Here is a 15,771-nt window from a genome sequence, read left to right on the forward strand (position 1 = left end):
AATAATTGATGACTTAATTGCTGTATAAATAACAATAAGGTCTATTTTAACTTCAATCTTGTTTTTGAAAGGGTGAACTGCGGTGTCTTTAACAATTGGAATCAACAATTACTCCCGACTTGTCTAACACTAATTAAATAATTGATTTCATCAACAATACAGTTTAATAACTCAGTCGTAATCTTAATAAGTTTGTCAGCTCAATATGAGCTTGTGGTTTGAACAAGTAAACCTCAATTTGATCTTATGAAAACTGATTTGTGTTCCTAAAACATCTCAAGTGACAGTGGACTGACTTTTATTACAGTGTAACAACCGGTAATCAATAAAATTATTATTTAATTCACTCAAAATTATTGTACATTGAAAACTAAAGAGGCAAATATGGAAAAGAACGATCAACATAAAGAAAAAGCCTAAACAAAAATATTTGCCCAAAAAAACAAACGGAAACATTTTCATGGTAACATTAAACATCATCGCATGGAAGAGGATCAATTTTTGACTCTTTGTGGGTTCAGCTTGGCTAAACTAGACATGTTCATCTTCTCATTTCACATATTATCCTCATCATCATCATCTGCAACTTCAACATCAGCATCATTTTCATCTTCATCTTGACTTTTCTTCCGACTCTTCTTTCGGAAGCTCATACTTTGCTTTTCACGCCTCTTACCTCTCACCCTCAACTCATCATCATCATCATCATTACCATCTTCATCTCACCAAAAATCCAACTAAATTATAATACTGAGCCTAAGAGTTATACCATTTGTATAGACCATCTTCATGTTCATCTTTTGTCAATGGAAACCTTTGTCTTCTTATAAATACTTCATCATCTTATGCGTCTCTATCAGCACCATCTTAACAAGATTTAGCTTCCGTTTTAATATACATTTCTTCCTTATCATCATCATTCTCAACAGCATTCTAGGTTAAAAGACAATTCTTCAGGTTAATTTTTCTTCCCTTTCATGTAGACATTTTCCAGATCAAAATCATTGTTGAAATGCCTATTAACTGCAAATCATGACTATTAAATGTCTCTATTCCAGTGGTTAAACAAACCAAATGTTATATCAATTGTTAATCTTGAGATTCCCTGCTTACCACCAAAGAAGTTAAAATAACAAGGGAATGTTAAGAAATGCATTGATTAGTTGCAATACTTACAATTATCATGTGTGTGTTGACAAAGATTTGATTGATTCATTGATATAGATGTCAATGAAGATAAACATGTTCCTCTCTCCCTTCATGGTCTAATAATACAACAAAAATCGAGTAAAATCATCTCTTCAGCAATTCAGATTATCATTGGTTTACTTGGAATCAGTCAGCTTTGTTCACTACTAATCATTCCTGATCCTGTCAACCAATTCAATTTGTTTCATTGCCAAAAAAACAAAACCAAGATTAGTCTTACAATATTGAAATTATTAATATAAAGTCGACTGATTAAACCAAATCAACACTACTTTAAATCTTGTTTCATCCTTCTTCTCCTCCTCTTCAGGTTCTCATGTAATCTCATTCTTGTTAATCATGGCAATCTTTTAAAGTCATCCTTACGATCATCTTGTCAATAACTCTGTAAATCCAATTGATTGGGATTTTACTCGTTCAAATACTTTATCCAATTGATCAAACCTTTTAACTTTGTTTGTTGGTTAATTAACTCATTTCATACATTATTGTATTAGATTACATCAAGATCAAAGGGTAAAAAAGGTAGCTAATAAGTAATGAGAGAAATGATTATAATTCCGTAAAATTTATTTCTAAACTCAGGTAATAATAAACATTGAAGGTGTATGTTTAAGGTTTTGTTGTTGATTGAAAAGCTGAACGGCTCAGAAAGCGTCTATTAAATTTAATACTTTGAAAATATTATCATTTAATTGCTGCTTTTGTTTTAATTAAGGTTGAAAATGTAAAGAAAAGTTGAGTTTATTTAATGAATTCATTAACTTTTTATTTTTTATTTTTTAATTTTTCATTACAACATTGGTAAGGCTAGAAATACAAAATTTTGCGTTTGTTTAAGGCCTAAAAGGATAATGATATCAGTGAACGGAGTCAAGCCTAAAGTTGCGGTAAATTTCACGCAATTTTACTAAATTTTTCTTGCAGTGTTTGTTTACCCTAACTAAATTAGGATGTAAATTGAGGTTTTAAATGCTAAGATGGTTGCAAATATGAGTGAAAAGCTAAAAAATATTGTTCGTTAAAATGATAAAAGGCATAATAAAACGAGCGCTTTTTTTATACTTTCAACTACTGAGACTAAATTGTCAGTTAACTAACCTGCCAAGAGATTGGTTACTGTATGTGAAGAAGGCCAAGGATTTCTCATTGCATTAGCCAGATCAACTGAATTAAAAGCTCTATTCATGGTGTGTAAGGCAAAATTAGTTGTATCAGGTGTTGTTCCCGGCGGTGGTTGATTAGGTATCTGTGTGTGACCACAAGCAGCCGCTGCAGCCGCTGCAGCAGCAACTCCACTGGCTGCACAAGTGAAACCGGGATAGACAGGAGTGTATAAAGCAGCAGCCGAAGCTTCAACAGTTGAAAAGGCTTTCGACATGTTGTGATAGGCAATTGTAGCTGCAGCAGCTGTGGCAACGACAGAGGCTGAGGTTGACGATGAACAGGGTGAGGTTGAAGATGGAGGTGAATTGGTTTGAGGATGACCTGAGGCTGAAGATCCAGATGAAATGGGATGAGGTGAAGCTGTTAGGGATGGTGAATCCATGGAATGGGCGATATTACCCGATCCAGGATAAGGGTAACTTGAATAGAGTGAATTGTAAAAAGATGGACTTGATCCGGAAGGTGAAAGTGACTCTGGACTATTATGGATGATTGAATTTGATGGTGTCGATTGATGGTGATGGTGATGATGAGTTAAACTATTTGAATAAGGATGATGGTGATGGTGATGTTGAAGAGGTAATGCATGGTGATGATGGTGAGGGTGATGGGTATGATGGTGTGCAAGTGGTGGTGGTCCTCGTTTACAGCTCACATAACCATTCGTGTAAGATAAATTTGTTGTTGATGATAATGGTGATGATGAAGAACATGATACAGAAGAAACCGAAGAAGATGATAAACTGTTCTTTTCCGCTCTTAGTATTCGACTTATGCTGCTTACGGAAGGAACATTTGATTGATGGCAAGTTCCCTCTTTTAGAAGAGCTTCACGAATTTCCCATGCAAATATTCCTGGATCATTCTTTTTCAATCGTCTAATGGCAGCGACAACCTACAATTAAAACAATGAAATGGTTAATGACAGTAAATGTTAAGGCCTTAAGTAGTTTAGGGAAAAAGACTGCGATTTAAAAGCAGACAAAGACTGTGACTAATGGAAAGGCATAACATTTGATTAAATTTTTTGTCTTCGGAATGTTTAATATTGAAGAGAATCAAGTGAATAGTTGAAGCTAATTAACTTACTTCTTTGGTACTGACTCTAGGCTTTGACCCACCAATGTTACCTGGAGCAGTTGATCCTGTTTCGGCATAACGAGCCAATATTTTGGAGACACAACCATGGGATACTTTTAGACGTCTACTTATGTCACAAGGGCGCACTCCAAGATGGGACAGTTCAACAATTTTATTCCGTATTTCACTTGGTAAAGGTCGCCCATTAACAAATACACCTCCAAGTTGATTAACCTCTCCATGGGCTTGATTAACTCGGGCTAAATAAATTAATATAGATGAATAAACAAGCTTAAAATGAGCGTCACAAAACAATAAGATTGAGGTTAAGATGTAAACAAGAGCAAGCAAAAGGCACAAACAAAAGATAGAAACATATCTTGAAAAAAGAGATTCTCAAATAGTTATATTAAACTATAATTTATATTAAAATTTAAAACAACTGACGATGATTAAAACTAAATTGGCTTTGAAATACTCACCAATTGTATTCATTGATGAGGCCTGTTGACAAATAAACATGTGAAAATGTTAAGATGACGGAGAAAAGGGAAACCAAAACAAAATAGTAAATTGATAATGAAAAAGACTTAGTTTTAAATGGAGCTTGTTTAATTGCTATTATCGTTGTTAATTATTGAATATTCACTCTCCCGTGCTAAGACAAGTGAAATATGAAATAAAACAAATCAACTAATCATTGGTGAAAACAAAAGATTATAAAAATCAGTCAATTTCACTTGACTTTTTTCACTTCACTTAACTCTCTATTCTTGCAATTTCAACACCTCTTTCCTTCTTATTCCTAGTCTTCCTCCAACACTAGCAAACCCTAGCAAAAAGTGTTCGTCTCTTCAGTATCTCAAGTTACTATGGATGTTTGGTTATCAACCGGGCATTCAGATATAACGGGTAAGGATGATTGAAAACGAGCACAAGAACAAGAAATGTAATAAAGTGTAAAAAGGGAAAGGATGAGGCGATCAAGATGAAACTCCCAGACCTACTATATGGTTCATAGACGTTGTTGTAGCATGCAAAATACACAGTCAACAATGACGCAAATAACAGATAGAAGCACAAAAACACACAAAAAAAGCCACAACACTTGAAACACACTCAAGCGCAGCTCCAAGCTTTCAAGTTTAATTGTTTACGCCTTTCAACTTACTTCGGGATGCTTCATTCAAACCTTACTTTTTATCATCTTTACCTTCTTTACTCTAATCTCTATCATCATCTTCATCCTCATCCTCTCATCTTCCTCTTTCTCCTTCCTACAGCTCAAAATATAAATAAGATGCTTCTGATTGGTACAAAAGTTACCTTCTTCAGCCTCTCTATTGGTTAACATGGGTTAAGATGAAGGCGGAACGAGTAACAAGGCGGAGAATTGGCATTTCATTCTGAATTCATTCTGTATTCCGTATAAAAATTTGATTAGATCATTATTATTATTCTGTTGTCTTATTATCATTATCATCGCTTGTCATCGTCATGATCATCTGAAACTTGAAAGTATCACATAAACTAACAAAGCTAACAATTGTTGGTTTTCACTGAAGGATTGAGAAGCAAAATGAATCTTTTAAACAAATCAGATTGACATTGATTCCGATCATATAGTTGATTGTCAACCTCTTAATGAAAAATATTCAAAACTCTAGTTTGTGTTATTAATTAGATGGCAACTGTAATATTATCTTCTAACAATATAAGTATAAAGTTACACCAAATAATGGTTATAATTTTATGTTTTACATTTGATTAACTTTTTCATAATTTTCATTCTGTTAAATATCAATTTCATGATAATATAATCATTATGAGACTATAATACACTTGAATTGGTTCTTTAATGCAAAAGTTATTAAAAAATATTACTTTTAACTTTGAAATTTGTATTGACCGCTAAAGCTCATCACTGGAAGCTGAAAAGGCGCTAATTTTTCCCGGATTAACCATTTTAGCTTTTTTTTGTTTGTGATCTTTGGTTTGTTTTTTGTTATTTATTGTTGCAAATGATTTGAACCTAATGAGATGCATCTTCGATGTAATTAATTATATTTCTCACACAAAAGGCAACAATTAACTAAAATGGTCAACTCTTTTTCTGTCTCTATCCTTTTGTTTGTGTGAAAAAAAGTCCAAATGGATATAGTGATCTCAATGGTTTAGTGAAAGTGAAGCCAAAAATATTGTAAGTATTGTAAGAGTTAAAAAAAGTTAAACTGTGTCAAGTTGATTTTTACAGTTAACAGTGGTTTCTTTAACCCAGTAATTAATGCCTTCATCATTATAATTAACATTTTTCATTTGTAAATTTTGACAGTTTTTGGAAGAAAAGGCAAAAGTCAAGGAAAAGGAATGGCAAAGGATGGTGAAAAATATAAGCAAGGCTTAAGGATAAAGCTTAAACTAGGAGGTTCCCCTGCTTTTTTCTGGACGGGTCACCCTTTTGTCTTGAGTTATATATTTATTGTGACAAGTCAATCCTCGAGAAAACATCAATAATCTTACTACAATTTAAACCTCCAAAGTGGTAGCAGTCGCATCATCAACTACAACAGGAATACTGGTAAATCAAAGATAATGTTGAAGCAAAATTAAGTCTCATTCATGGACTGCGTATATATTTAACTTGGCCAAATGGGACTGAGGAAGAGTTTCACTTAACCAAAAAACAACCGCAAAAAAATATGTTTACTTGAGACTTAAGAAGTAGCAAAGTGCATCATCAACATGCCTATCATGGTCGTCAACATCTTCATCTTCTGTCTCTCTTTTTGCCTTCAATCAAATATTATATAAGATTCTTTTCAACAAAATTCTTTAAAATGTGGTTAAAGAGCATTTTGCCGACTTGTGATTAACTTGAATATCATCTTATGTTTGACTTTTTGTTTTACATTTCCCCTGTTCCTACTAAGTACTGACGATGATGTATTTCCTGAGATTCTGTCAGCATAAAAATTTTTTCTTCAACTATCCCAACACATTCATTCACCATCGATTGATCAAACCAATGCCAATCTTTTTGCTATTGGTCAACACCAGCCATCAACATTTTCAGAGTAATTTTGTAAATCATGACAATGAATATTAACAATTAAGTTAACAATTTACCAAAAAATATTGACTAGTTTGTCTGCTTCTGAGAACAGTAACAATTATCAAGAAAATGAATATTCAATTGCAGTTTATACTCTCATTTTTTCCCTTAACTTGAACGATATTTTCCTTCCAACTGTTGAACAAGTTAACCTTTTATTGCAAGAGAAAGTTTAACATTGCAAATAACAACTGGCGAGTTTTGGAGCAAAAATTTTAATCTCAATTCTTGGTAAAAAAGGGATTATCACCAGTAAATTGTTGCATTTTGATATTTTGGTTAAACATTGAATAAGATGGATTGTCAGTGTGATAAATGATTTTCACTTTTTTCGTGTTTACATTGCAATTACGTTAAGCGAGTTGAGAGATTAATTGTCCAACATATTTTGACATTGTTTACCTTAAAATGATCAAAATACGCTAACCAATTTAAACATCAACTACAATCCGAAACATAAATCAATTTATTGAAAATATGTCAAACAATTAAACAAGAATTAATCAAATGCTCCATTCAAAGCAATTGTCTTGAAATTCATAACTCGAGCAAATTTTGCCAGTTTGACAAATCATTGTCATTACATTTGTATTAAAGCTATTTTTCAATTGCGTTAAATAATTCTAAATCATAGTTGTTTCTGTTAATGAAATTAAATTGAATATTGAATTACCAAGTTCAGTAATTTGCGTTTTTCCCTTTTAAATGTCAACAGTTACAGTGATAATTGTGAATATAATGAAGTGTTGAATCGTCAGTTATGTTTGTATTTTAGTCTCACTAGACTTATGAATGTTTATGTTAATCTCAATGATAATAATAATGAAAAATAATTATAATAAAGCAAAGACTGAGACAGTTTGTCGAGGTAAGCAAATTTAAATAACAATTTACTGAGAGCAGGGAAACAACGCGTTCAAAATGAGATTGAAACAGAGATTGTAAAGCTACATTTCAAGTCTATCTCATCATCATTATCGCCATCATAATCATCATATTCAACTTTATTATAATTACGTTCATGATGATAATAATAGTTGAACAGTTGAAAGGAAGAAACAAACAAACATTCGTTTAAATTATGGTCAACTGGTTATTACTATTATTACATGTATCTGTGATTGTAATCATAAGTAAACAGTAAGGAGTAATCAACTAAAATTGACTTTGTTAAATTAACCCAAAATTTTCCCTTTTTTGTGGTTAAATTAACATCTTTACCATTAGTATTATCAAATTTAGAATCACAGTGCTGTTCCGATGCTGCTTCAATGTGAATCAGTTTAAGTTAGACCTAAAAGTAACAATTGACAAAATTATTTACATAGGAATCACGGTCTAAAATTAATTCATTAGTTGATTTATCATCCAAAATATTAACCAAAAAAGGGAAACATTAAATTAATGGAAACATTTCAAGATAATCATTTTATAAAAGGCAAAATTAACCTGCAACAACTTGAAACGCTTAAATCGCCAAGTTGGTTCAAGTTGGGTTAAGTTGATATAGAAAGAAGGTTATTCATTGCGCTGTTAATCCATTAAATTGTCCATTGTAAATAATTCATTAATCAGTACTGCCATTTTGTGGTCCATTGTATTAACCATTGCATTAACAGCTTCTAGATTTAGGCTCAATTAAGCAACAATCAAATGAGTAACAAAGGCTGTGTATACAAAGAGCCTTTCTTGGATACTTATGACAATGTTGATAATGTTAGCTGTTCAATTGTTTTACAGGAAAAGTGTAACTGAATTTTGTGTTAATTAGAATGATAATTTGATGTTGTGATTAACCAAGCAAGAAGCTGGAACAAGGAATCAAGATGAAGATTATCACAGAAGCGGAATACAAGTCTATGTCTATGTACATTGTAAGTGTATTTACATCTATTGGGCCTTTGAAAGACGTCTTCATTGTAGTTGTAATTAACAGTAAATGACAAATTCCTAATTACTTTTCAATAAGGAAATGTAATGATTAGTCTTGAATGTGGCCTACAAGCGACTAGGCTCGAGTGTATTAATACGTGTAACACGCAAATTAAAAGATTAAAAAATAGTGAATCAATCTTTCGTTTTTCTTAGATCGGATGACAGTTAAGACGAAATGTGGTCCAAGATGAAGATGGTGAAGGAGAAGATGAAAAAGGATCCCGCTCGTCTTTGGTGGGTTAACAGACTTTCCAAGTCACAAATATTTTTTTGGCAACATCACCATCAACAGAATATAAAGTCAAAAATTAGTCTACAAACGTTGGACCTTTTTCCGTAAAAAAAAAGAAAGCAAGAAAGGAAAGAAAAAGTTAATTGTATTTACAGTGAAAATACACTTTTTTGTTTTGTCTCATCTTCTAGTCTTGCAGTATTTAGAGATCGCTCGTTGTCAATTGTCGGTTATGGTTCAGATAAAGAGCAATACAACATCAGTGGCTTCATTGAGTGTCACCAAGTGACAAAATAATAACACAGTTTAACATCATCAACGATATCACATCTATTTCTTATTCATCATCATCATCATCAACAGGAAACAAATGCAAAGGTCACTGGATTTTGCCTACTTTTGTTATTTTGGTTTAACGGAAAAATCACAGATTTTAACAAATATATTTGGTTCCTCGGGTTAAAAATATTGATGGCTATTCAACTCATTGTTAATTTGATAGCAGGTTTGATGAATTTGGTGATAATTTTGAATATTACTAATTCATTTAAATAATATCATCACCAACAGCTATAAATAGGCTGTGATGTGATAATTACTCTGCAATGATAACTTTTCCATTAATATTGAATTAATCAACGCGTAAATGAGTAAAGTCACATTTTTCAGACTGAACATGTCATTTTAATTAATGTTCATTTTTTGCTTCGTTTTGCTTTCCTTTTTCTCCAATATAACAGTAAAATATAAACATGTTTTAGTTGTTTTTGCGCTTTGCCTTTGTAAGTCGAGAAAAATTTCTTTTACCATTCCTTGTTCTAATCTTCGAAGTTGGAATTACTCCTGTGCTTTCGGTGCCTTTTTTGTTGATTTGAAGTTTAACTGGTGATGAGTACAAGTCTTTTACACACTTCAAGGATAAAAACAGCGATAAATGAAAAAAAAAATGAAAGCAAAAGTAAGGGCAAAGAAAATATGAAAGATGAGAAGGAAAGAATGAGAATGCAGAAAAAAGGGTTGAATGGGTGAGATGAAAAAAAGACGAAGACATAGTAATCAAAGAAATTACGATAAACCAAAACAAAGATTTTTAAAAATTTATACATGGAAAGAACGAGTTGTTTTCTGCCTTTTTTCGCAAATTTTTGTTTCTTTAGAGGTCTTTGATTTATTTCTCTCCAAGGTGTAAATCATTTTCAAGGTTGTTCACGTTGTTTGCGTTGTTTACAATCTTCCGGTGTTTTCATTGTTTCCGTTTTGGTATCATGGAAATATGATAGTTTCTTGTGTTTTCTCTGTGAATGCCTCTCAAAATTTCACTTTTCATGATATAAGTTTTCCTTTGGATCATTTGTTGAGCTGAATTTTACATAATTGGGAGGCTTAACACTTTTGCTGATCTTCAATAGATAATATTTACTCTGGTTGGTTTTATTTCATCAGATGACGAATGGTTTTTGATATTGATTCCATTTATATTTCAGTGGCCAAGCATTGATTGAAGGCTTGTTTTTCCGTTGGGCTTGAATATTGTTGATTTAAATTAATCAAAAAGATATTTTTAGTTTTTTTCTCAGCACATAATATCATTCATACAAAAGGCCGAGAGATAGAGAGAAAAATAAGAGAATGGGAATATTTGTATGCGTATATGTATGTAGATAGAGACAAGAGAATGAAAAGGAAAGAGGAGAAAGTAAAAGTGGAGGAGAAGAGAAAGCACATCAAACGATGTTTCTAATACAATTAAGTCAATTTACAGTGACTTGGCGGGGCGATCTTCCTATGCAAAAACTTCAAAATGTACAAGGGTAAACAACTGACAATAGTTAATAGGATTACTTTCCATAGGAAGGCACGAGTTTGGATGAACGTTTCGTCGAAGTATTGGGGAAATATTATCAGGGTCATCAAGTAAAAGGATAAACTAATGAACTCGGCGACAATCATTAGCCAATGCCATGTACGAACAGTAAAAGCCAACATCAGTAACTCAGTAAGGATGACCGAGGTGAAGGTTATTGCAACCACATGGATTAGCTCATCATTAAATAGCAACATTGCACCATACATGATTACGCCTCCTTGGTAGATGCTGATTAATACCCAAATGAAAAAGGTTTTGTACGTTAATGATCGACCTTTCATTAACTTATACAGCTCTGGGTAACGAATGACTAGATGAGGTGGTACATCTTTGTCCAGTACCAAGGAGAAAACGGGGAACATGGTGTAAAGTGTTGCATATCCGACCAAGAGTAAACTTGGGTAAAGAGCAACAGAAGCGAAATAGAAAATAGAAGAGAAAATAGCTTGTAAGGTTGATATAATAAGACCACGGTGGATAATAAATTGGCATAATTGGGCTGATCTTTTGTAACTGTAACGTCCATGGAGAAGAATGAGACGATAAATGTGATTAAACTGAGTAATGGAAAAGTCTGCGGCAAGAGAAGCTTGTTGACCTTCTTTACCAACAATACCAATACCAATGGCTGCTGTTTGGATCATCGAAACATCATTACCTCCATCTCCAATTGCACAAGCACGTCGTCCAGTGTAATTTTGAATGAGACGAACTACTTCAGCCTTTTGTGTTGGTGAACAACGGCAACAGATAACAGCGGGACATTGACAAGAAATTTCCATGAAAACTTGAGGATAATTTTTCAAACATATTTCTAAATCTTCACCCCTAATAACAAGTGGACAGTCATTTTTACGCCTAAAGTTGTTCAACTCCATATTTGCTTCACTTCTTGACTCAATTGGCCGGAAAACATACATTTCTTGCATCCTCTTAACAAGCTGGGAAGCTTTGGCGATACTTTGAGCTGTTTCTAATTTGTCACCAGTCAACATCCAAATTTTTATACCAGCGTCTTGTAACCCTTTCAATGTTGTCGGTACTCCTTCTTGTAATCTATCTTCTACACCTATTTATTTAAAAGAAAAAGATGAACAAACATTAGTTGAATGAAAAAATTTGATGCTGTGGGATTTAATAAAAGTCGCATTTCTAACCTGTTAAACAAAGAAGTTCCATGTCTTTTTCTAAAGTTGCGAGTACAGATCCCATTCTTGCTGCTCTATCATGAAGGCAGAGTTTAGCTTGATGATATCTGAATTGGAAATCAGCATATTGATCTTCACTGAGGAATTTTCGGGCAACCACTAATGTCCTAAGACCAGATCGAGCCATATTATCACATTGTTCTTGTAACCAGTCACTGTATTGAATAATTTGATTCATGACAACATCGGCTCCTTTCAGAAGAAAAATAATTTCCTTTGTTGCCATATCTCGGACAATAATACCCATTCTTTTAGTTTCAGAGGAGAATGGAAAAATTTGAAGAATTTCATAGTTCATAATCATTCCAAGAGGATTTCGGAGTTTCATTGAATTAAGGTCTCGGTGAACCAAAGCAAGGCCAACTTTTTCAGTCCACTGAACCAAAGCAACTTCATCAGGACTCGATGCTTGATAAGAGATGCCTCTCATTGATAGAGGTATAGCAACTGATGGATTGCCTGAAAGTGATGTGTTACTTCCCCCAAGTAAATCTATAGTTGCTGAACTATTACCAGCATTGAATGAGTCAAGATCATTGTCATATGAAGGTGTAACATTATGACAAAGAGCAATGGCTGCGACAGCAGATTGAACTCTATAAATAGTATCTCGATCGATTTCGTATGAATCGACACGAATATGTTTGGCATGAAATCTTTTCTCTGATGATATTGATATATTGGATGCTGAACTATCTTGTCTACGATGACTTCCATGGTGAGGCTGATTTTGAGGTGAAAAGGCTGCTCGCAAAATAGCAGCAACTTCATCAAAATATTCTGGTGTGTAAGAGACTTTGCCTAAATGTATCTTTTTGAAAACCATTTCATTACGAGTGAGAGTACCAGTTTTATCTGTTAACAAGTAAGATATTCTACCCAGGTCTTCAGGAATGGTGGTTGTTCGCACAATAGTTCCTGGAATTTCAATATCCCTTTGAATCATGTAAGAATAGACAACACGTCCCATCTCCAAGTTGACTCTCAATGAGATAGGGATGATGTAAGAGAAGAGAAGAAGAAAACGGAACCAATATCGATACCATGGACCGTTGAAGCCTTTTAAGCAAATCATAGCAGTAGAAAGAACAACAACTGCCATAAATAGCACTTTGGTGAGCTCGTTAACTTCTATATCTAATAAACACACTTTACTTCTTGGCTCCAAATTATTCATGACACTTCTTGTCTCAGGTCCTGTATAGATTACAACACCAGTAGCTGTACCTGAGGCGATAACAGTATTTGCCCAAAGTGTATTCTCGATTCCCAGAGAAATGGCAGCATCATTCAAAGTAAATTTACCATTAAAACTGTGGATATCGAGACGAGGTTCTTCAGTATAAACTAGTGCATCACATTTAAATATTTCTTCAATAGAATCAAATTCTTGAGTTGCTGGCACAGCAAGTCGCAATTTCCAATCTGTTTCACCATCAAGTTGATCTGTTCTAATGAAACAGGCACCATTCTTTTCACTTGTTTTAAGAAAAACCATATCTGCAGGTACTCGTTGATCTTTGTCAACAATGATGATATCACCAACCCTAATTTTAGAGCTGGGAAGAGCAACTACACCATCAGGTGTTAAAATTCTGTAAAGTTGTGAATTGACTGCTTTGTCTCGCTTATATCTTAATATATCGTCAACAGCTTCACGAATCAAAGTGGCTGCTAAAACAAAACCCAGAGGAGCCCAGTAAGTGTACAACAAGCCTACTTTAAATTCAGGTATGAATTGTGAACAAGCCATGAGAAGGAAATAAAGGTTGAGAAAAAATTTGAACTGATTGAAGAGAACAACAGGTAAAAAGGTGACAATGTTATATTTTTGATTGCGAATAATGTTAGTTGGATATTTGTCACGAGCATTGGGTCGACCGATGGCAACAGTGCGAGCTTCATAATGTTTTTTACGACACAATAGTCCACCCATCTTGCTGAGTAATGATGAGAAACAATTACAAAGGCAACACAGGCAACTGAAACGTTTGAATAAAGATGAGGATGGGGCAAGTTGGTCCGAGCCCAGGCTGGGCCTTCGGTTACTATATGGAAAAGAAGCGAGAGGAAATATCATGTTATAATATTGAAAGTGGATGCAGTTTTTAGTTCAATTAATCTCCTTGATAGTGGCAATGATAAATGACTGATGGTTGTGTTCAATACTAACAAAAAGGTAACGAGAAAATGACAAAGCTATAGGTGATAATGTAAGAATACACTAACAAACAATCACCCACCAGCATAATGTTATTAAATTGACTAGATAAAAAAATTCACACACACACACGAGAGAAAAAGGGAGAAATTGATAGAGAAGAGAGAACAGAAATGAATATAGACAATCAGATAATAGATGCTAGAAAAAAAGTGAAGGATGGAAGAGAAAGAGTCAAAAGTAGAGTGAAGGGTAAAGTAACAAAAAGTGTAAGAGGAGAAAGAGATGCATGAAATGCGATGAAATAAAAAAGCTTACCCGAGGGGAAGAAGGTAGGTTGATCGGTCTATTCTTGCTTTGGAACTCCTTGAATATAATAGTGAATCGTTCTCAGTTGATTCAATTACACTATCATCAGAAGAATTGCTTCCACCACCACTAGGATTTGATGGCGACCAGCTCTTTTGTTTCATTGATTAACGATGGTTAGATCAATCTTTTTGCTCTTTATCGCATTGAGTACGCACTTTTGGTATTTCTTAAACAGGGCTTCACAGGTATCCTGGTCAATTCCTTTCAGAAATTTATTAGTAAACCAGTCGTCAAAACATTGATCGTACTCTCTTTTCAGATCGTTACACTCTTCTCCAACACTATTCATCGGCTTTAATCTTTGATAAACCTAAAGAAATAAAATTCATACAAGAAAGAGGAAGATAAAGATAAGCAAACAAAGTAATTTCAAAGATAAATAATTATAATTAATCAAAAACAAGAAACAAGACTTAATTAGATGAAAATTGTAAAGCTCTCATAAAAGCACACAAATGATAAAAAAAACAACTCCCATGACAGAAAATTTCATTAGATGGCGTTGTAACACAAAGCGGTTCATTCAATTTTTGTAACATTTATATTTTTTTCATTAAACTTGCAATTCTCTGTTAATTTGTGCTTTTAACCTTTCACTTCATGGCTTTTTGATACAAATCAAATCAATTCACCAACATGATTCAAGCTATTTTTTGACCAGAATAAAATGTAAATAGAAACTTTCAATTTGAAAAATATGAGACGATTTTGGTGAAGTTTGTGTAGGATTGATTATCATTACTTGTTATTAGAGAAATGGCGACTCGACTAACAACTATGAATATGAGATGGTTAGAGATGATGAATCCAAAGCTGTATGAATGTATAGAACTGTAACTAACAATGTAAGATAATTGTTCATTCTAATAATTTAATTCTCGGTTTAAGTAAATGAAGTTTAAACTATCGGAGTTAACTTGAAAAAAGCTGATGCAAAAAACACAAATGACGTGACAAGTCTAGAATCACACCTAAATTAATACTTTAAATTATTACATGAAATGTATTCATTTGAACTGGATAGCTCAATTAAATGGACTCATTAAATTATTAGCAAAAAACGAAGTAAGCTAATTCAAATTTGGAAAGTAAATTTGACAAGCAATTTGTATTGAGATGAAAAGGTCAAGATTGAATATGATCAAGTTCAATGTTTGTTAACGTTTGATTACTCATTACTGTAACATAATGGACACAGTTGAATGATTAATTTACATTCTCACTCAACTATTGACCATGAAAATTGAATTGAATCAACTTATTGAGTGAAGTAATTAGATTCATTTTAAAAAGACGAAATTAAATATCTGACTTGTTGTTTAGTTGAAGCTTACGAGATGGAGACTCAGTCAAACTTAACGAAAACAATTTTTCTGTTAATGATTTTCATTTAGTTTTTAATTCAATCAAATTTGAAATCAACTAATT

General features: G+C 33.2%; 3 protein-coding genes and 1 long non-coding RNA gene across 6 annotated transcripts; 1 reads left to right on the forward strand and 3 right to left on the reverse strand.

Annotated features, from left to right (window-relative positions):
* Positions 1-1,952: 1,952 nt before the first annotated feature.
* Positions 1,953-4,588, reverse strand: LOC107366587 (uncharacterized). Of its 3 annotated transcripts, none has more exons than XM_025161741.2 (4): positions 4,460-4,588; positions 3,939-3,960; positions 3,466-3,716; positions 1,953-3,271 (listed from the first exon to the last, which is right to left on the reverse strand). In XM_025161741.2, exons 2-4 carry the CDS (start codon positions 3,949-3,951, stop codon positions 2,306-2,308), a joined length of 1,230 nt encoding a protein of 409 aa, XP_025017509.1. In that variant the 5' UTR covers positions 3,952-3,960; positions 4,460-4,588; the 3' UTR covers positions 1,953-2,305. The 3 variants fall into 3 exon arrangements, with proteins under 3 accessions (XP_025017509.1, XP_089124457.1, XP_015789702.1); XM_089268331.1 differs by lacking the exon at positions 4,460-4,588 and adding an exon at positions 4,328-4,430; XM_015934216.3 differs by having other exon boundaries at positions 3,939-4,472.
* A 66-nt stretch (positions 4,589-4,654) lies between these two features.
* LOC112539321 (uncharacterized) lies at positions 4,655-6,444 on the forward strand. Its single transcript, XR_003083084.2, has 2 exons — positions 4,655-5,656; positions 5,789-6,444. It is a non-coding gene; the product is annotated as an uncharacterized LOC112539321 (long non-coding RNA).
* Positions 6,445-9,396: 2,952 nt separating this feature from the next.
* Positions 9,397-14,792, reverse strand: LOC107366432 (putative phospholipid-transporting ATPase IIA). The gene is made up of 3 exons (XM_015934031.3): positions 14,290-14,792; positions 11,760-13,858; positions 9,397-11,671 (listed from the first exon to the last, which is right to left on the reverse strand). The coding sequence occupies exons 1-3, from the start codon at positions 14,442-14,444 to the stop codon at positions 10,482-10,484; spliced, it is 3,444 nt and encodes a 1,147-aa protein (XP_015789517.1). The 5' UTR covers positions 14,445-14,792; the 3' UTR covers positions 9,397-10,481.
* On the reverse strand, positions 14,441-14,792 carry LOC149093734 (uncharacterized). Its single transcript, XM_089268332.1, has one exon. It carries the CDS (start codon positions 14,630-14,632, stop codon positions 14,441-14,443), a length of 192 nt encoding a protein of 63 aa, XP_089124458.1. The 5' UTR covers positions 14,633-14,792.
* Positions 14,793-15,771: the final 979 nt, after the last annotated feature.

This window comes from Tetranychus urticae, chromosome 2, assembly GCF_039701765.1.
Source record: "Tetranychus urticae isolate SD_2017Ah chromosome 2, NJAU_TeUrti_SD_1.0, whole genome shotgun sequence".
Classification (NCBI taxonomy): Eukaryota; Metazoa; Arthropoda; class Arachnida; order Trombidiformes; family Tetranychidae; genus Tetranychus; species Tetranychus urticae.